The sequence below is a fragment of the Boleophthalmus pectinirostris genome, unplaced genomic scaffold (assembly GCF_026225935.1).
Source record: "Boleophthalmus pectinirostris isolate CB_2022bp ecotype Guang Dong unplaced genomic scaffold, ASM2622593v1 HiC_scaffold_21, whole genome shotgun sequence".
Classification (NCBI taxonomy): Eukaryota; Metazoa; Chordata; class Actinopteri; order Gobiiformes; family Gobiidae; genus Boleophthalmus; species Boleophthalmus pectinirostris.
Genome location: NW_026571175.1, coordinates 8,261,481 through 8,282,231, shown reverse-complemented (window position 1 = coordinate 8,282,231; position 20,751 = coordinate 8,261,481). Strand labels below are relative to the sequence as shown.

Sequence of the window (20,751 nt, the reverse complement as noted above, 5' to 3'; positions counted from 1 at the left end):
TTTGTTTCTTCCGGTTTTAAATGAACCGCAAGACATGCGCAGTGACGTCACCTCCTGTTTCCAAGACAACCAAAATAAGAATAAAATTAATTTGTTAGGTACATTTTGACACATAAATACAAAAAAACTCTTGAATTTGAAAGATAGAACAAGAAAATAGTTAAAGAATAAAATAGAGTAAATACGTTTTAATTACATGTATTTATTCTTTTATTTTTTTTGTACAAAAGTCTTAACTTTACACAACCGCTTGCATCAGGTTTAGATGTAGCCTAAAATGCAAAAAACAAAAACAAAAACTCCCAACTTATATCCAGTCAATAGGGAAGGTTTGGCCATATCCAACACAATCACAATTTTGTATTAGGGTTAAATCAGATTCAAATCCCACTTTAAAGATCAGCATGCCACTGTATTCATGCTTTTAGTATGGTATAATTACTATGACACTCAGGAAAATGGCCTAATAGACCCCAGAAACTCAGCAAAAATGAAATAACCCAAAAGAATAATCATAGCCATAGGTGGTAGTGTTGGTGTAAGAATAATTTTAAGTCTAAATAAAAAAAAAAAGTTGATAAATAAAGCTTTGATTTACAACAGGAAACTTATTTGAATTGAAAATATGAAACATTATATCCAGAATTAAAAGACTGGAGAATACAGCAGAGCCTTGAAGGAGTGTGTGCTAGATAGTGATTACTGAAAACTTAGTAACAGGTAACTGAATGTGCGGTAAGCTGGGCTTTCATTTTCTTGAGTTTTCGTTTTTGAGCATTTGGTCCGATACAAAACACTTCATAGCAAAAGCACCACAAATCATGTAAAACCTAAACATTATTTCTTTACAATAATGCTGGAGTGTCAGAAGCACCTGATTCAGTCCAACCAAAGCCTTAAGTTCATTAACAATGGCACCACTATTATATAATAATAGTATTAATACAACGCGCTGCTTGGCTTTACAAAAGTATCAAAATAATTTCAAATCTTGTCCAAACATCTCTGATCAGATTTCAATAGCCCATTTAAGTTATTTCATTTTTTCAAATACAACACTTGTGGCTAATAAGCTGATATTGAATTTCACCAAGAACCTATAATTTTTTTCACAAATTCTCAGTGATTTTTGTACATACTGACTGCATAATTAATTTATGAATATGATAAGTTTTGATTTTATTCCACTGACCACATGAATAGCTTAGCACAGTATCTGGAGATGGGTGCACTATGCTGCACTATGCTGCACTGCTCCACACTGATGGATGGGTCAAATACAGGAGACAAATGTCCTTATGGAGAGCTTAACCTTAACCTTAACATTAGTAACCAAATTCTAAACACCTGATTTTGAATGGCACTGAACAAAATGTGACTAGTGAAAATCCAAAATGGCAGAAACCTTTGAATGAGTACACACTGCAAAAACACATTATCCAATGAGTTAAAATGACTTAAATTCAGAATATGCATCATGTTTTTTGAGTAGTTTTGACTTATTTAGTTTATAAGTCTAACATAAAAATGTACATTGACCTGGTTTAATTAAATTATTTCAATATGCATTACCTACCCATAGAGTAGGTAATCCATCAGTTTTACTGATTTATTAATTGCAATTTCCAGTCTACTTCTTAGGGAATTTTTCACTGCTCTGATGGCACTGACCTACCAAGAACGTGGACCATAAGAAGTTATAATCCCTCCTACGATAGAAGCATGGACTTGAATGGACAGTAGGGATGCAATGGTTACACTTTCTCAGTATTGATAAATACCTCAACATATGGGCCATGACACTGATATATTTGATTTCGATATGGTTAGGTCTCAGAACAACAAAAAAATCTTCTATTATTTTATGGTAATTGTCAATAAACATAGCATTTTAATCAAAAACACTATCTCTTTTTTCTTCAACTATAGCTGAGTTAAGAGGTGTAGCTGTGAAAGGTTCCATGGGTTTCAGAATGATAAAAAATAGGGCTGTTGTTATAGCAATAAACAATTTAAAACTATATAATATATCTTTAGAATGAGGAAAAAAATCCAGTGTGCCAAAAGTATTGCATTGTCGACTGAACATTTCAATATTGTTTTATATATTGTTACATCCCTCCTATATGTAGAAAACAGTGGTTCTTGAATTAGATCTCTAAGTTATTAAAACATTAAGATTTAATTAATCTAATTGGACCAAATGTAAATCAGTCAAAACTACTAAATTCAAGATTATTTTACTCTGAATTCAACCCATTTTAACAGTGCGACAGTGTCGTTACAATGTGCGTTTTATTCCCTCTCAAACGGTGGGCTCCAGTAGCTCCTGCAGATCGCATAGTGTGTTTTTGACAGTCATCGCCATGGTTTCGGCGTTGGTTTCCTCGCAGCAGTTGAAGGCTGTGATGGAGAAGTGCACATGGTCAGCCTGAGGGTTGTAACAAATGGCGTAACCATCGGGAACCAGCGGCCCGAAACATATCACGCTGTCGGTGTTAGCAGGAACCTAGAGAAAAAAGATCAAAATTAAACCATTCAGACTTTTTTCACCTTTTTACTTATTTATTTGAAGATAAAGAACTGGGTTAACATAACATTCAAACAGCAAAAAAAACCCTAACCAACTCTATTGCTTGCCTTTTTTGCTTGTTTCCATCAGGTATGGCATAAAATGTATCTCCACTGAAAGTGTTTAACTTTTATTTCCACGGAATTGTGTATGCATATTGTAAAGTGTGATACTGTGCCCAAGTAATTTCCTTTGTGGAACAATAAAATCCGTCGAGCCATAAATCATCACATGACTCCGAGTCAACGTAAACAGCTGAGGGAAATCACATGTTATTTTTACAATGCCTTGATCTGACATTGCACATTTCAATATACTCAAATACAGTAGGTACCTACTTGCTTCTAAGGTAAACTTCCTATCTGGAATAGAGGGACTAGCAGCTTAGCTATGTCCATTTATATATACAGTTGATGAGTATGGCATTAAACATTCTAAAAAGTCTTGCATTTTTACAGGTGTTTTTAGAGTTCAAAGATATTTTAACATGCATTTTTACTATGTGTATGCTCACAAGCAGGCGGTAGACCCTCCACCAGAAGTTACATATTGCTCCTTTAGCATTGACCTATATACTCCACATACATGTAGTACCTGCTTGTGCTTCTTATAGGCCTGTTACTCTCTTCATTATTAGACCATCTACAAGTCGACAATAAAACATTCCCTACTAATGTGAAGAAAAGGTACATGCTACAAACAATGAGCCTGAAAAAATATTGTTAATCTATCATACAGTGAACGAGAATTATATATATATATTAATTATCAAAACAGGCCTATCTTCATTCGGTGTATCTGTGTGTGCCATTTACCTGTCCGGTGCGGAGTTTCCAATGTGTGGCGAGGCCGTAGCCCGTGTCCATGAAGATCTTGGGGATGCTCATGCCCTGCTCTATGGCCTGGAGCTTTAGACCCAACAGGTGACGGTCTATGCCATGTCCTTTTAGAGCCTGCAAACAACGCACAACAGGTTTGATTTACAGTACAGTATTGATTCTTTGCAGCTGATGTCATCAAGATTCCCTGGGAGTGTGATGCTAACTCTAGGCACTGCTCTGTCTGAAGCTCTGTTACTCATGTTACACTTTAATCTGAGTTTTGTTTTAACTCAATCTAACCATAAAGATCCAACATAGCACAATTACAGTCAAAAGACAGCTGGCATTAGCCAACAGTTTTACTCTCACCTGTTTTTTGAAAATCAAACTCCTAAACAGAACCATGAACACTGATATTGATCACTGGCCCCTGAAAATGTGTTGTTTAAATACATCTGGTATTTTTCCTTGAGTTTCCAATAATTTTAAAACTTTTTGGCCATGTTTGCAAATATGTGCAAACAAGTGTGACGTCACTGCAAAATATCAATTACAGTTTTTTGTGTTTGTTACTATCTATCTGCCTATATTCTGTATTTTAATACCTAAAAAAATACACAACACATCACAACTACATGTAGGAAAACATTTCTAATAATCCTCTTTACAGTTAAACCAATGATTTTTTTTTGAGTAACCATTTCCTTTTTGCATTTGCTACATTAGTTTGCTCTTTTGTCATACTTTTCCTTGTCAAAATCTGCACAGGTGTGAGCGATCAGAATGAAACTGAATTAGTCACATCAGATGTCACTGTTTACATGTCATTTTAATAATCTGATAACTTCAGAAATCAGATCATGATCAGATTTTTGCTGCAAAATATTTGACAGTACCAAATCGGTCAGGGCAGCGTAGGCCTCAACTGCTTCTCTGAACAACTGCTGCTTTACTTCTCTCTGTAACACAGACACAATTTAGTTTTTGTTTTGAATTGGTTTTAAAAAAATACATAATAAAAATGTTTTTAAAATGTAGAAAAATGTTTTCCTCACCGACACAGAGCGGTTGTCAAAAGCGAGTACAAAAGTGAGTGCCTCCTTGGTTGGAGATCGGATGTACTCGGTCCTGCCTCCTCTGAACATCCTCTGAGATGCGATGTCACAGGATGGACCCACCTCATTGTGGACCCTGAAACAGGAGAAAAGGACAAGAAATACACAAACAGTCATTTAAATATATTTGAAAACTCTAGTCTAGTGGAAGCATTACCATCTCATCTAAGAGTACTATTACCATACAACACCATAAAATAAATAAAATAAAATAAAAATAAATAAACAGTGGGTATTTTACTTCTGTGGGGTATTATCTGCTAACACATAGCATATTTAGATATTTAGAACAACATATTAACCTGTTTTATGAGTTTTACTTTTGTGACTTTCCCCTAGAAGTAAATGGTAGCTTAAATACTTACATGACATCATAAGGTGGAACAGAGCAGTTTAAACTTTGGAGATGCAGCCAAGACTAATAAAGGATTACTTAAATATGTGTGAATGAACTAAAAGACAACTCTGAGTATGTTTTTGATGAGGTAACAACATTCTAAGAATTAATTTATTGTCTCATATCTCTCATATCTCATATTTTGGTTCCAAATTGTTAAATGTACGATAAAGTAACACCTGTAATAGGCAAGCTGCAAGGCCACCTGGATGAAGGCATTGGGACTCATCTTGTGTCTCTTCGGCAGCTCTTTCCCAAACCTCTTAAAGTTGAACACGTTCACGTCCAGGTCATTTATGAGTCTGAAAAGGAAACACAGAATTCAGAAATACAATTCAAGTTAAACACATTGGCTACGGTTATGTGCTTTCAAAATCTGTTTATCATGAGATTATTAGAATTTAATTATTAAGTGTAAACAGCCAAATAGGATGCAAGTAATCAGATTTCTTTCTGATCAAGGTCTGTCCATTACTCACACCAGATTTAGCTGTTTTTGCAGCATTTTAGTCATCTTAGAAAGTCCAGAAATAAGAAAATTATTCAATTTGTGTGTATATGCAAACAGTCAGTCTCTGCTTTGGTTAGTTCAAGGTGACTGTAGCTGTAATTTGTTTACATTTTACTGGGGCTGCACAACATGAGATAAGACTACTGCAATATTCCATACTATGTGGAATATAATATTTTAAAGTACAGTTTGATTAATGAATGGTAATAAGATACTGGGAGTGCTTACCCGGATCATAGATAAGTAATATGAAAAACAGGTGCTCATCAAGGTCCTTAGAGGATAGTTACTTGGTAAACATAAAAGGAAGAAATACAAGGCCCTTTATTTTTGAAGTTTGCTTTATATAATATGCCAATGCTTTTCAACTCACATAGGAGTCTTCATCAGGGCAAAGACATTTTGTATTAATCCCAGACTAAATTGGTTGTTCATTAACTGTGCCAAAATCAAATCCAAACAAAAACAAACCTAGGCTGAATTTGCATTAAAATGTGACAGACTATTAACCATATTAAGTCTAGGCACATTTTCATTTTAAATTCTATAAGAAAAAAAAATGTGTTAGCTGTGATATAGTATTGCACAGCCCTACATCTGACACATGTTTTTTAATGTTTGGTTCTGTAAAGAAATATTTTGAAAAAAGTTCTCACATGTCTAGATTTTGTTTGGCGTGTTCAATGTCCCTCTTGATTTCGGGGTCGATGTAAAAATAAAGTTTTTTGGGCATCGGCAGTGGGATCAGAGGAGCTCTCTTTGGGTCTGGCCTCTCACTAAAAATAATAAAAACAGAGCATGATGATAATGCATATGTGAATATTTGCATGTAAAAAATACCAATAATATACGTTATCCTCTCACCAGTACTCCAGAATGTGATGCAGCAGTGTTGCTACAGGGGGGCCCTCTGCGGTGGCCTGTTCATACAGCAGCCCCCAGGACCCATCTTCACCAACTACAAACTGAAAAAAGAACAGTCCAAAAGTTTTTGAACAATGTAATGCATTTATTGATTAGACTTTTATGATTTATATTGTGCCACATTGAACATCTTCTATGAATGATGCATTAAAGGTGTCCTATGTAACTTTTCTGCTGGAGAATCAGTCATTTATTTGTCTCCATAGTGATGTTATTGCCTGGAATGTTCCACAGTATTACATTACAAAATAATGCAATTAATGTATTCAATTACAAGAGTTATACGACCCAGAAAACATGCATTCTTATTGTGAGCAGAGATTTCACTACACAGATCTGACATGTAACTTGCCCTTATAGCAACCTGCTTGTTTCCATGAATATGATGATGGTAGATAAGTTTAATGTCATACTGTGGAACATTCCAGGCAAAGCAAAAACATCACCATAGATTCAAGAAAAAGTAAATAGTACTCTTTAAATTAAATGCAAAATGCTGATCATTGTCTTACGTTCACCAACACAACAGCAAACAACAACCACAAGCCTGTTTTTCTAATCAAACTTGATGTACATAATTTTCAATACTAATAATGAAATACAATTTGCATAAAACCTTTATTGTCCACAAATAATACATTTTTCAGGGCAGATTTTCTTCCTATATTCAAAAAATATTATCATCACAAACTACTGATGAAGCCAAATCACATAAGAAGAAGGCAGGACTCTCACCTGAAGAGTTTTATCAAACCATCGATTTCCGCTGTTTGAGAAAGTTCCGCCGCCATGGAGCACCTGTGCGGCTTTACGACTGGCATATCTGAAGGTTACAGAAACATAAAGAGTATTTTTGCATTAGAACACATATAGTACTTAAATACATTCAATATTTTAATATAAAAGTTCATAATGTGTCTATAGGTCTGTGCTTTTGTGACATTTCCATTTCCTCAAAGTCTCTAATGTCAACACATGGACAATGATATCTGAATACAAACAAGACTCAGAAATATGTGTGCAAGCAAATATTCTGTACTATGTAAGTTTTCTAGAGAAGGGTTTGCCACATGCCTAGAAAGTTACACAGTATAGCATTAAATGTATTAGCAGCTATCTATATGGGGAGAAGCAAGTGATGCCACTAGGTAAGTCAAAGTTACGAAATGCAAGTTTTTAAAGTAATTTTTGAGCAATAAAAACATAAATTATTCATCAACATTTTCTCCTCATTAGCTACATAATATTTTTTTTTTATTTTTGAGCCAGAAACAGAACACAATTCTAAGGTAAAAAGGGAAAACATTGTATGTACTTTTCATCTGAAATCCTCATGACAGGTGAGTCTAGACACAGGGAGAATAGTCCAGTCTCAATCGCCCGCACTGATTCTCTGTTGATTTTGTCTAAATCACAAAACAAACACAAGTTATTAGCTTAAATCAATATTTTATTTCATTGATGCTAATAATTCATTACTTTTCTTAATAGTTAGGCCCAATCTCATATTTATGTATAGGCTAATGTAATATTATAATCATAAAAATTGATTAACACCACACATCTCTAAACAAAGGTTGTCCCCTTTTCAAGTGCTATATTTTCAGCCCTTCCCTTTAGCCCTTATTTTGAAGGAGCAAAGGAAGGGCTAGGCCTAAGTGGTAGGGGGTATATTAATGAACAATATAACGGTTATAATCAGTTAGATCATATATAGTTATTTTATATTGAAAGAGCCACGTACCTCTGAGCAGGCGGTTGTAGGCAGCTCCCCAGGTATGCCGGTGCTCGCTGGTTAAGATTCCCATCGGCTCTTTGTCAGTTTTCCAGGACTGAGATCGAATCCGGAGCAGCTGTGAGTGGATCTGGGACTCGGTCATCCTTGAACCATCGCTGTTATATACCTCCAGTTGGAAGAACTGCAAAATACACAATATATAAGAATTAGGAACTGCTTTAAATTAATCTAATTTAAAGTAAAATATCTGCCCACAAGGAACCTGGTACATAAAAATAGGTGTGCAATTAATCAAATTGTAATTTTTTAAAATGTGATCGCATTGTTTCAAACTGTAAATAATCAATGCTTTACAGCAAATACACAGGCAGTAAAAGCATGTGGTTGATTGTACATGTCACACAAACCCTTTCTATACACAGTATTCATGAACCTTTGTTATTTAAGTAATATTTATTTGTACTTAAGAAAATAAAAACAGAATAAAAAAATTATGATAGAGGAAAATACTTGCACCAGTGTTTATCACACAGCTTTATACATGGGCAAGGCAACCTTTTTGTCATTATTTAATTGTGAATATGAGAGCAATCCAACTCAATTAGTTTTCAATCTACTAAATGCCTTATAAATGTGTGAAGCAGTGACACCTGAGGTGTGTCCTCTGTTTAACTCTCTTCATGACTGGACTTGACTTTTGTGCCAGGTCTGTACAATGGCACCAGAGCAAACAAAAAGAAACAGAGGCAAACAGAGCCTACGCAATGCTGAAATGTTCTGAAAATAGTAGGGGTATGGGCAGAGCAAGGGCTGTGTGTCAAAACTGTAATCAGCTCAAATTACTGCATCATTTCCAACCTCTTACATGTTGCTCTCAGGAAATTACAGTCTGCCATCTTTCGAACCAATCTTTCAAACCAGTGACTTCAATACACTGAATCTCTCTACTTTCATGGCATCAGATACTGAACATCTTGAGCCAGTCAAAAGAACTTTGAACCTCACTCATGTATCTGTTTAATAGGGATGCACCAATGCATCCTTTTCAGTTCTGATACAAATTTCGATACTATAGTTTGTTAGTATCTGCTGATACTCGATATCATCCAGAGCAGAGACTTAATTTCCAAGTATGACCAGTAAATTATATTACATCAAAGCAAGCAAGTTTTTTTCCAAGATAACTTTGTATGTAGCTTGGTTCATATGTTCTTCGCAAAAACGAATCTGCCCAATTCCAGCCTTGCTGAAGCACTCCCAGATCATCACCGATCCTCCGCCAAATTTTACATTAGGTGCAAGACACTGTGGCTTGTAGGCCTCTCCAGGTCTCCGTCTAACCATTTGATGACCAGGTGTTGGGCAAAGCTGAAAATTTGACTCAGAGAAGATGACCTTACTCCAGTCCTCGACGGTCCAATCCTTACGGTCCTTTGCAAACCTCAGCCTGGCTCGTCTTTGCTTTTCATTGATGAAGGGCTCTTTTTCTACCGTTACATGACTTGAGCCCTGCTCCTAGGAGCCTGTTTCGAACTGTTCTTGCTGTGCACTTCACCCCAGCTGCCATTTGCCATTCTTTTTATAGGTCACTTGATGTCATCCTACAGTTTTTGACCAACATTCGAATGAGTTGATTGTCATCCTGGTCAGTGGAGAGTCGTTTCAGCCCCCTGCCAGGCTGTAGCTTTGTTGTCCCCAGTGTCTGCTGCTTGACCTTGTTTCTATGAACCGCTGTCTTAGAAATTTTAAGGAATGGAAGCAACCTGACACTCACTGTATTCCTCTGTCAGTAAAGCCAGAATTGAACCTCTCTTTTCCTCACTCAAAACTTTTCTTTTCAACTCTTTTGGCATGGTCAATAGTTACCTCCGCCATGTTTTTGCCGATGTTTGTCTGTTTGTTTGTTTGTTTGTCTGTTAGCAACATAACTCAAAACGTTATGGACCGATTTTTCATTTCATTTTGGGGGTGATCCGGAAGAAATCCTGTATTCTGGATCACTTTGAAATTTTAGTTAACATTGTGGTAAATGGGGCCAAAAATTTTGTTTCTCAATATCTCGGTTAATTATTGACCAAACCCCATGAAATTTGACTCAGGGATGGACAATGGGATCCTCTTTCATATTCCAAAGGCTGATCCGGATCTGATCCAGAAGACTGATTTTATCGCAATTTATATAAAAAATGGGGGTAGTCCTTGGCGGAGGTCTGCGCTCTCTGACTGCTTTTCTAGTTATTATTTGATTCCTAGTCAGGGAGCCAAAGTCTCAAAAATGGGTTGAACCTGACATCGCCTGCCATACTTTTTATTTGTGTTTTTTTTGTTAACTGTGACCCTGAGGACCAATAATCGGAGGGTCTGCTCTTCCGGAAATATCGCGAAAAAAAATTGTGGCCATTTTAGTGTAGGTAACCTTTATTTTGTGATAGAAAATTTTGAAAAATGAAAAATTTCCTCAAATCCTCAGTGGATTGGGTAAGCTGACTACAAATACATTCCAGATGCAAAGAACACATGTGGTGACAACATTCAGTGAAAAAAATATTCATAAAACACATTTCTACATGATTTTGGCTCAATTTAATGCCAAAAAATAAGGCATTTTTTCACTTTTTTCCAATATTTTCACCTTTACCTCATTGGCAATCAACTATTCCCCCAAGTTTTGACATCAGCCAACATGCCATTCTTTTCTTCAAACAGTATAGTCATTCCACAGAAAAAAAGATAAAAATCCAACCAAAATCAATGGATCTGTGATGATTTCTTTACCATCAATAGGCCCAGAACCTCAATAGAATGTTAGGCTCCTCTCAACATTCCATAAGGCACACTGGATATTTAGCATGGTTGTTAAGGTCCACATTATTAAACATCATGGCCTAGGCATCTTTAAATAAATTATAATAAATAATAATGATAATAATAATAATAATAATATAATAATAATAATAATAATAATAAATATAGCTGCAAGCAGCAATGATCGGCCCTCGCTCGAGCCTATGCCATGCCCATGCCACGCCGCACCCCGGCCACGTTGAGCTCTGCACATGCCGTGCCCCACAAATCACAAATCCGCATTTGTGCTTCGGTACGCTGCAGACTGACCGACTGTTTGTGTCTGCTCCTTCTGAGTGCAGAGAGACACATGTACAGACCCCTGTTTGGTCACGCTACGCACAGCAACCTACATTTGGTTTGTCGCTTAAAATTAACGTAATCAATGAAATTCTTAATGATCAATTATCAATTAATTGATTAATCATGCCCATCCCTACTCCTAACCATAGCCCTAACCCTAGCCTAACCTTACCCCTAACCTAACCCGAACCCTACTATTTTTCTCAATTTCTGTATGTGTTGATTTTTTTTTTTTTTAATCCAAGATGGTGGACTTCCGGTTTGGGAGAGAGCGTGGTCACAAAATACTTTATTGTTCCTATTCCCATCTGTGTACTAAATTTGGTTTGAGAACATCAAAGTTTTTGTTGGGATGTCCCCATGGTGAAGACAGATTTTTAGCCAGTTGTCATGGCAACACGATGGGAGATGGAGTGTGGGCGTCATTGACTTTTTTCATTAAGACCAGGCCACAAATGTGTGTACCAAATTTTACATGCCTACGACAAAGTAAAATTTATTGTTCCATACAACCTCCCTAGGGGGCCAGTTTAGATTTTCTTATATAAATCTGTTCAGAGTTGGGGTGTCCACCTACAATTAAAGCTTGAGTGAACTTGGCCAAAGTTTGTGCGAATTATCACGCGTCAAAGTTTGATGGCGAGCTGCAAAAACGAACCCAAAATTTGCACCGTTGCCACAGCAACACTGTTTTAAAAAGCTTTAAACAACTTTTAATGTCTCACTCGTCTAGATGATACAGAATGATTCTAGTGAGTCTGGGTCAAACGCCTTAGGACGAGTTCGTTCAAATATGAGGACAAGAAAATGCACCTTTGGAGCCGAGTAGCGCGATCAGTCCAATATGGCCGACTTCCTGTTAATATACTTTTTTGTCCCTATTCCCATGGTGCATCTGTGTACCAAATTTGGTTTGGCTACGCCAAAGTTTTTGTTGGGCGTCCTATAGATGCATCAAGAATCTCAGACTTCCGGTCATTGTGCAATTCATGCTGGGAAGGATTTTCCAAAAGAGTGAGCATCAAACCTCCATGTTTGTTTTCCCAGTGGGATGTGTCTATTGTCAAAGTCGATCTTTTCAAGTCTTTTGAACCATATCACTTTTGTTTCTGGTTCTGATATTGTCATATTTTAGTTTTGGGATTCGGACATCGTTAATTGTGTGGTTGTTGGATCCTAACAGCGGAAAACGACTCGAGAAATTTGTTTGCGAACTCAATAAATGCAAAAGTGAATCAGATATGTGTGACTCAAACCTCTGTTCAAACTGTTTCTCTTCACAACGGAATTGAAAAATAGTGAAAGGTGAAGGTGATGGGCAGGATTGATCCACAGGAAGAACCAAAAAGGAAACATTTGACTTCCTAACTCATCCTGAGTTTGCAGAGAACATTTTGTATGTGGAGCACCATCCAAGTAAAATCCCATTTGTTAAGTGAGAGATACAGAAGACAAACAGACTGAGCTGCACTTTCTTGTTCTTGTGGTTTTACAGCAACATCACGTCTTGGTCTCTTTGCAGTGGAAGGTGTTTCTTGGTGAACAGCTGGTGCCTTTCACTTTGGCATTGACTTTTTAAATTTGTGAACAAGGTGGAGCGAAGGACCATGATGTTTAATAATGTGGACATTAACAACCATGCTAAATATCCAGTGTGCCTTATGGAATGTTGAGTGTAGCCTAACATTCTATTGAGGTTCTGGGCCTGTTGATGGTAAAGAAATCATCACAGATCCATTGATTTTGGTTGGATTTTTATATTTTTTTCTGTGGAATGACTATACTGGTTTTGACAAACGCAAACATGGTCACACTAACCTGTATTCCACTGAATCATGTCTTTTAATCCGACAGAAATTGACCGCATCAGCGACACAAGAGCTGTAGTTTTATCTTTGCTGAGTTTATGCAAATTAGCGATGCGGTTTTAAGTTTCGTTTCTGTGAGAGTTGCGCAAAACTGAATTAAACACATTAAAATCTCAAACGGATTGATGTGGCTCTAGAGTGGTTACGGTTTATATGTCGTAAAGTTGAATTTATTTATGCAGATTAGTAGTGCAGATAGTAATAATAATGATGATCATTTTAATATAAAAACGTTAATGATTAATAGATAATCAATCGTTAATTCTTCCGACGATCGATTAAGAAAATTTCATCGAATGCCCATCCCTAGTTAGGAGTGCACGTAGGTTTAGGGGTTAGTGTTAATTTAGAAGTTAGATCAATGAGTAAGGTGCATTCGTGGGGCACAGCATGTGCAGAGCTCAACGTGGCCGGGGTGCGGCGTGGCATGGGCATGGCATAGGCTCGAGCGAGGGCTGATCATTGCCGCTTGCGGCTATATTTATTATATTATTATTATTATTATTATTATTATTATCATTATCATTACCATTATTATTATTATTATTATTTAAAAGATGCCTAGGCCATGATGTTTAATAATGTGGACCTTAACAACCATGCTAAATATCCAGTGTGCCTTATGGAATGTTGAGAGGAGCCTAACATTCTATTGAGGTTCTGGGCCTATTGATGGTAAAGAAATCATCACAGATCCATTGATTTTGGTTGGATTTTAATATTTTCTTCTGTGGAATGACTATACTGTTTGAAGAAAAGAATGGCATATTGGCTGATGTCAAAACTTGGGGGAATAGTTGATTGCCAATAAGGTAAAGGTGAAAATATTGGAAAAAAGTGAAAAAATTCCTTATTTTTTGGCATTAAATTGAGCCAAAATCATGTAGAAATGCGTTTTATGAATATTTTTTCACTGAATGTTGTCACCACATGTGTTCTTTGCATCTGGAATGTATTTTGTAGACAGTTTACCCAATCCACTGAGGATTTGAGGAAATTTTTCATTTTTCAAAATTTTCTATCACAAAATGAAGGTTTCCTACACTAAAATGGCCACAATTTTTTTTCGCGATATTTCCGGAAGAGCAGACCCTCCAATTATTGGTCCTCAGGGTCACAGTTAACAAAAAAAACACAAATAAAAAGAATGGCAGGCGATGTCAGGTTCAACCCATTTTCTAGGGCTTTTGAGACTTTGGCTCCCCGACTATCCATACTACTAGCGCTGTTTTTGCCATCCAGCTGGTCCTACTGCAAGAGGACAGTGATCAGTGACAGTGACAGTGGTCTCTTATTTTTTTTCCAGAACAGAGTACATCCTAAAAGAAATATAAAGTACCGGTAACTAAACGCACACAGTTGTTCTCACTTGTTCCACAAAATTGAACTGATTCATATTGCATTTATTCAATTACTGATAGTTTTATTACCATCAAATACCGTATTTTCTGCACTATAGGGCGCTCTGGATTATAAGGCACATTGTCATTGAATGGTCTATTTTTGAACTTTTTCACAAATAAACTGCACCGGACTTTAAACAAAACACAACGGTTAGATGGGTCAGTTGGACTTTGCTTGGCGCGCTCACAGTGACTCTCGACTTTGTTCAGTTGTGGCGTGTAGGGAGGGTGCTGTCCGGGACTGCTGGATTGTTGGCATGTTCGCAGTGACTCAGTTGTTCAGTTGTGGCTAGAAGTACACATTGCACATTGCACTTGCTTTTTGCGTGGAGTGATGAGTGCAGCAGTGTTTTTCGCTGCGCAGCCGCTGTCTACTCTGTGCGTGTTTGCGTGCGCTGCGGGTGGTGCGGCTTTGTAGTTTACTGAAGTCGTGCTGGGACACCCGAGTGGATTCGTGTATAGGGCGCTCTGGATTCCGGAACGCTCAGTCGTTTTTTGATGGGGCTGGAGGCTTAAGAGCACGCCCTATAGTACGGAAAATACAGTACATTGAAAACCATTCTTACTGTGAGCGAACTCGCCTCTCTACAGATCTGACCTGTAACCTTTTCACACGGAGCTAGGAAAGTTTAATGGCACACTGTAGCACATTCCAGATAAAGCAATAAAATCTCCACGGAGACAAGCAAATGACTGACCCCCCACCAGAAAATTTACACAGTAACCTTGTAGCATGAAGTACGGTACAGTGGGTTCACAAAATAAAACCCATAGGTAATCTGGTATATTATTCAAACAGAACACAAGTAGATTTGTGTAGTATGAATGTCCGCATATGCCCCCCTCTGTTCTGACCTGATAGTTGCGGACCACAGTGATGTGTGTGGGGGAGCGCCGGGAGCGGCCATAAGTCGCATAGTGAGCAATCGAGTCATGTTTGGGCCCCGGGACCCGACATGATGAAAACATGCGCGGGTACAGCTCCATACAGAGAGGACGGCCACGCATGTGTTCCAATGGCAACTCGCCTCTGGGACAAAAACACAGGGAAAAGGACAAGATTACCATAGGAAAAACAAACAGATATACAGTGCATTTAGGAAGGAATGAGGTTGCTCACACAGTTAAAGACATGCATATATTAAAAAGTCCTGTGTAGGTCTAGTTGGTTGATGAGAAAATACATTATGTCAGAATTATTGTCCTGACCTTTACATCACATTAAGTTTGAGTGGAGGAGCATTTAGACCCAAACCACAAGCACCCACTGAACTCTCCATTGAACTTTAAGACCCCATTAAACCTACAGGTCGACCATAGACTGCATAAAAAAGCGGACTAAGCGAGTGTGACATCACCCATAACGTTCAGCGCCACGTAAACAAAGCTTGCGATGCTAGCGGTTACAGGGGTGAATTTGGAGCCAGACTCCATATTATGAATATGATTTTTTTAAACAGACAAAACAGCTAAATAAAAACACCAGGATCATGTAGAGCGGGGTTAATATGAATATTTTAAGACCAAAATGACGAGGCTCACAGCAGCAGTTACAGAGAGGGGCAAGAGTATTTCAATCTAAGTCAATGGGAGCCAGGGTCAGAAGGAGCCAGAAGAGCCCACATGCTCACTTCCTATTTGGAAAGCGGCGGCTAGTGCATTAGTTCTGTCCATTTATATATACAGTCTATGTGGTCGACCTGCACATCACTACCTGCTAAAGTAAAGAAGACTGAAAATTTCATTCTCTGCCACTCAACCAAAGACATTACCTTATATTATCAGCTAATTTAACTTTTGCAGTCTAAATGGGAAAAAGTCTGGTAACGTCTGGTAGATAATTAATATCCATCTCAACCTGTCTTCTACAAAATAATACAAAACAATACCAAAATATGGGTTAAACTGGAGCTGCCCTGGACTACACTACAGAGGAAACCTGTCAACAGCTTTAGTTACCAACAGCACAACAGCCTAAAATTAGACCTGGATTAACTTGAATAAGAGAGGGAACCACAGTCTGCCAGATGGAGCAAAGGCCACAGACACCAACAGCAGGTGAAGAGTGTGTGTGAAATTTGATGATGATTTCTGAAATTTACCTGTCAATCATGGCTTTGAAATCCAGAACAGCTGCAATGAGTTTGGACGCAAACCTAAATAGAATCAACATAGGAAAAATTAACATAGATATTGACAATTTTGGTAGCACAATAAGACAAAGAGATGGGTAGAGTAGCCATAGATGCACTTGTACTACTTAAGTAGAAGTAAAAGTACAGATAACGTGAAAAGGTTCTACAGCAGAGATGTCACACATACAGCCTGGGGGCCAGATCCGGCCCTCCAAGACCTTTAATCTGGCCCTCGGCTGATTTTCTATTAAAATATTTTAATTATATTTTCTATTAAAATATTGGTAATTTTCTGCGCCACTTAGCATAGTAGTGTCTCCAGTGCCTCTGTGCGTGGCCCCTCCCACCAGAGCAGCACAAATGAAGACTTGTCTCTTTCCAAACGCTCTTAAAGGACGATCGTTTTGACTGCTGACCGTGACACCCTCATAAGCAAAATGTCAAAAATGAGAAAAGTGGACACCGAGTTCAGGATTTTTTGCATACAAGTTAATGTTAAAACATTTTGTTGAAATTGCATTTTTCTTAAAGTTTCAGGTTGTTCATAATATTATAATATTTTGTAAAAGAAAGAGTTTATCAATAAAAAAAAAAAAATCTATAATAACGTTTCTCTGCACAAATATTTGAACTTATTGCTATTTTTGGGGTATATATGCCCTTTTTTCGGCCTCTTTAGGATCAAAGTAGGTTGGATACGGCCCCCGCACCAAAAATGAGTTTGACACCCCTATTCTACAGTATATTAATGCAAAATTTACTATTCTGGGGTTTCATGCTTGAGAAATTCTTTATTAGTACATATCTTAAGCTCAAAATGCACTGTTCCACCTTGTGATAGCTTGAAGGCCACCGCTTCATAACAACAGCTACTTTTGCTTTAAGTTCAGCAGAGACTGGATGAAATTATCCAAATTATTCTAGTGAAGGTGTATGGAGTTTTAAAACACAGTGGAACACTTCCTGCATTACCACATGACATCACAAGGTGAAGTGTTTTCAGTCTGAGAAAAGAACTCAGCCTAAATATGCAGGGTTTGTATGTTAAACTTGTGCAAATGAAAACACATCTCAAGATAAGTTTTTGACAAGGAAAAAAACATTATAACATAGATCAGGAAATAGCGTAATATAGGGACTTTAAGAAAGAAGTAAAAGAAAGTAGATGCAAACAATAACTTTTAAAGGCTCAGTTTATAACTTTTTATGGTGGAGGGCTTGTTGCCTCTTACTTCCACTGAGATACCTGGAATGTTCCATTACAAATGATTTAATGCTCCGTTGCTAACAGCATAAAAATATCCAATGACCTGTCAGTTGCCGTCAAACTATTCAGACCAAGTACCATATTAAAAAAATATCTGAATTCCTGGAAACCACCAGATCTAAATGAGATCCATAGCAGGACTATATCAGGTCTAAAATAGGACTCAATCATGGCTTAAGTAGTTCTAAGAGGACAAAAGCATGAAAAAATAGTCTTGCAATTAAACAAAGGCATTACAGGGTCCAGCTAAGTGCTGATTAAGAACCACTGTGCCTCTAATCTCCAATAAATTATGTTGTTTATATTCATAACTTTAAAGAGCCTGTAGTATAACAAACATTTATTGTTACCCGCTGGTCCACGATAACTTGTTGATTACTTCTTTCAAAGTGAAACTGTCTCTTATTTATAGCCCTGACATTACAGTTCCTGGGGCAGCTTGAGTTCAGGCCTCACTCACACAAGCTGGCTCCTCCAGTCATTGAAGTCTCGTCTGGGGAGAGAGATGGCCGGGTTTGAATGCACCGCCAACGGCTCCCTGTTCGCCAAATATGCGCATTGCACCCACCAGTCTGTGATCTGAAAAGTTTAGACAAGGATGAAACATTGCATGTACTTTAAAAAGGTAATTCATATTGTTTATTATAACCTTATTTTTTGATTTTTGAAAATGGTAACTTTAGAGAAAAAATAAAACTAAAATAAAAGCAGTTTTACTTTTTTTATGCACTGAAAAACTTTGCTTTCTTACTGTGAGCAGGTTTGCATCTCCACACACCTGACTCTTACTTGGCATAAATGTATTTATCTTCATGGAGAACGTTTGGTAGTATGGTTTTGACTTTCTGTTTCCATGTAAGTGATGAGCCACCTCCAGAAAGTTACACAGTGTTGCTCTAAGTATCAAATGATTTATCCAGTTTAAGAAAATATATACCTGTGCCAAGGTGATCTATTTTAGCAGTGTAATCAATTTAAAGTTTATGTTGATCATTGCTTTACCCAGTTCTTGGTGTGTTTCGCTCTGAACTCCAGTCTCTGCTGCAGTTGGGACCCCAGCCCTCCAGGACGCCCAAACTCCTGTACCATGCGGCGGGTGTGCGCGAGCTCGTCAGGGGGCAGCAGAGGCTCAAGGGCCTGGAGGTACCTCTGCAGAGTCTGGGCCAGAGGGGGCACAGGCTGTGGGGGGGCAGAGGAGAACAGGCACTGCTCCTGCCTCAGCACCACCTGGAGAAACAACCATGGTCAGTGAGAACATGGATCAACTGCACGTAGTGTTTTGTGACAATTATATTTATGTTTGGAGTTAAATATATGCTTAACATAATACAAGCAAAAAAAAAAAAAAAAAAGTTAATCACTTAGCTATTTAGTTTGATTTATTAATAGCAATTAACCATAATTTAAATATTGCATGAAATAAACTATGTTGAATCCTATTTAATTTATTTTTAAACAAACAACTTTCTTGACTTTAAACATAAAAACATGAAAACTATACCTGCATTGTGGTTAAACTAGTGGTTGACTATATTCACAACAATACATTTAGGGTGAGAGAGACAGACCAACCAAACAAAGAGCTCAAGGGGCCCACCACCTTTCCTATTATTCTTATTATAAAAGATTCTTAAGTTACCCCGAGCTCCATTTAGTCTGCCTATTGCTACTGACTTAACACCCTTATCAATAACTTATACTGCTTGTAGGAAGCATTTTGTAAGTTACCAAGTATTCCAATATTAAAATAACAGATCTACTTGTGTTGCTTTGCAGTCCGATGTAGCAGCAGTCTCAATACATAAATTGCCAAAACAAAAAACATGTAGTAATATAGTGTGTGCAAACTTAAATAGTAAGACGTGAACTGCTGTAAGTGTAACCTGTATTAGGTAAAGGAGTTTTTTACATAAATAAGGCAACTGAACTGAATACATGACCAGCGTCACAGAACAGGTCACGTTATATACGGCACACAGCACTACTTTGATATATATCGCTTTGGATAATTAGTAGTTAATAGTAATAGTTCTCAATAACAGTTCTCCACACTTTTAGTCCGATGCCAAATGCGCAGGGCACCTCAGTAGAAGTAGGAAGTGTGGAAGATATGGGAACCCGCCCAGCTGCTGTTTGACTTTTACCATAATAAGCCACCACAAGTTCAATGCATCAGATAAAGTTTCGACATTAACCCGCAAAGTATGCACACGGGTAAGCGCCAAACACTCACCCGTGTGCGCCAGGCGGCACTGCATGCTACAGGCTGAAGTCTCTGCAGAATCATCGCTCTTTACGTTAAAACTCCGCTTACTTCATGAGCGCGTCTCCAAACCCAGCGCTATTTAGATTTCACGCTACTTTTAGACAGTTTTGGAGCTAGTCAAAATGTCGCCCTGCCCTCCTTCTTCTCCAGTGCTAGAGTCGAGCCTTCTCATCGCTCAGAGCCGTGGGCCGCGGCGTGAAACCATCTCAAGACTGAACGGGACACGTAAACGCTCCGACTGTGCATCCAAAGAAGAGAACATGCAAGCACACACGTACATCCACACGGGACCACCGCCACAAACCTAGCCAGAGCACGTGCTGACGTAAAATGTTTCCGTAAACAGCTACGTGACCGTACGTGACCGCGCACTGCTGCAGAACGGCTGCACTGAGTTGCCAGATCTGTGGTTGCCAGGTTTGGCATTATGGGATGGAATTGGACGTATTACTTCTTATTTACTGTTTACTTTTAATCTAAAACACTCATCAACGAGCATCAAAAACTGGTAGTTTGTCCTTAAGAGAGGTCGTTTGATGAGTTTAATATTTTGGTTTTGCTTGTTGGACAAAACCAAAGATACCATA

General features: G+C 37.8%; 1 protein-coding gene across 1 annotated transcript; it reads right to left on the bottom strand.

Annotated features, from left to right (window-relative positions):
- Window positions 1-182: 182 nt before the first annotated feature.
- Window positions 183-20,537, bottom strand: cratb (carnitine O-acetyltransferase b). The gene is made up of 15 exons (XM_020939278.2): window positions 20,132-20,537; window positions 18,901-19,125; window positions 18,359-18,477; window positions 16,599-16,652; window positions 15,352-15,526; window positions 8,085-8,259; window positions 7,656-7,746; window positions 7,076-7,163; window positions 6,281-6,381; window positions 6,073-6,192; window positions 5,085-5,207; window positions 4,449-4,584; window positions 4,290-4,352; window positions 3,388-3,525; window positions 183-2,509 (listed from the first exon to the last, which is right to left on the bottom strand). The coding sequence occupies exons 1-15, from the start codon at window positions 20,183-20,185 to the stop codon at window positions 2,306-2,308; spliced, it is 1,866 nt and encodes a 621-aa protein (XP_020794937.1). The 5' UTR covers window positions 20,186-20,537; the 3' UTR covers window positions 183-2,305.
- Window positions 20,538-20,751: the final 214 nt, after the last annotated feature.

What these genes read in the sequence shown, in the direction of transcription:
- cratb (XM_020939278.2), bottom strand. Translation starts at nt 20,185, where the DNA reads ATGATTCTGCAGAGACTTCAGCCTGTAGCATGCAGTGCCGCCTGGCGC. An exon ending in CGAAACACACCAAGAACTGG is followed by an intron (nt 18,478 to 18,900) that starts GTAAAGCAATGA and finishes TAAACTTTTCAG; the next exon opens with ATCACAGACTGGTGGGTGCA. An exon ending in GCCAAACAAAATCTAGACAT is followed by an intron (nt 5,208 to 6,072) that starts GTGAGAACTTTT and finishes TTTCCTTTTCAG; the next exon opens with ACTCATAAATGACCTGGACG.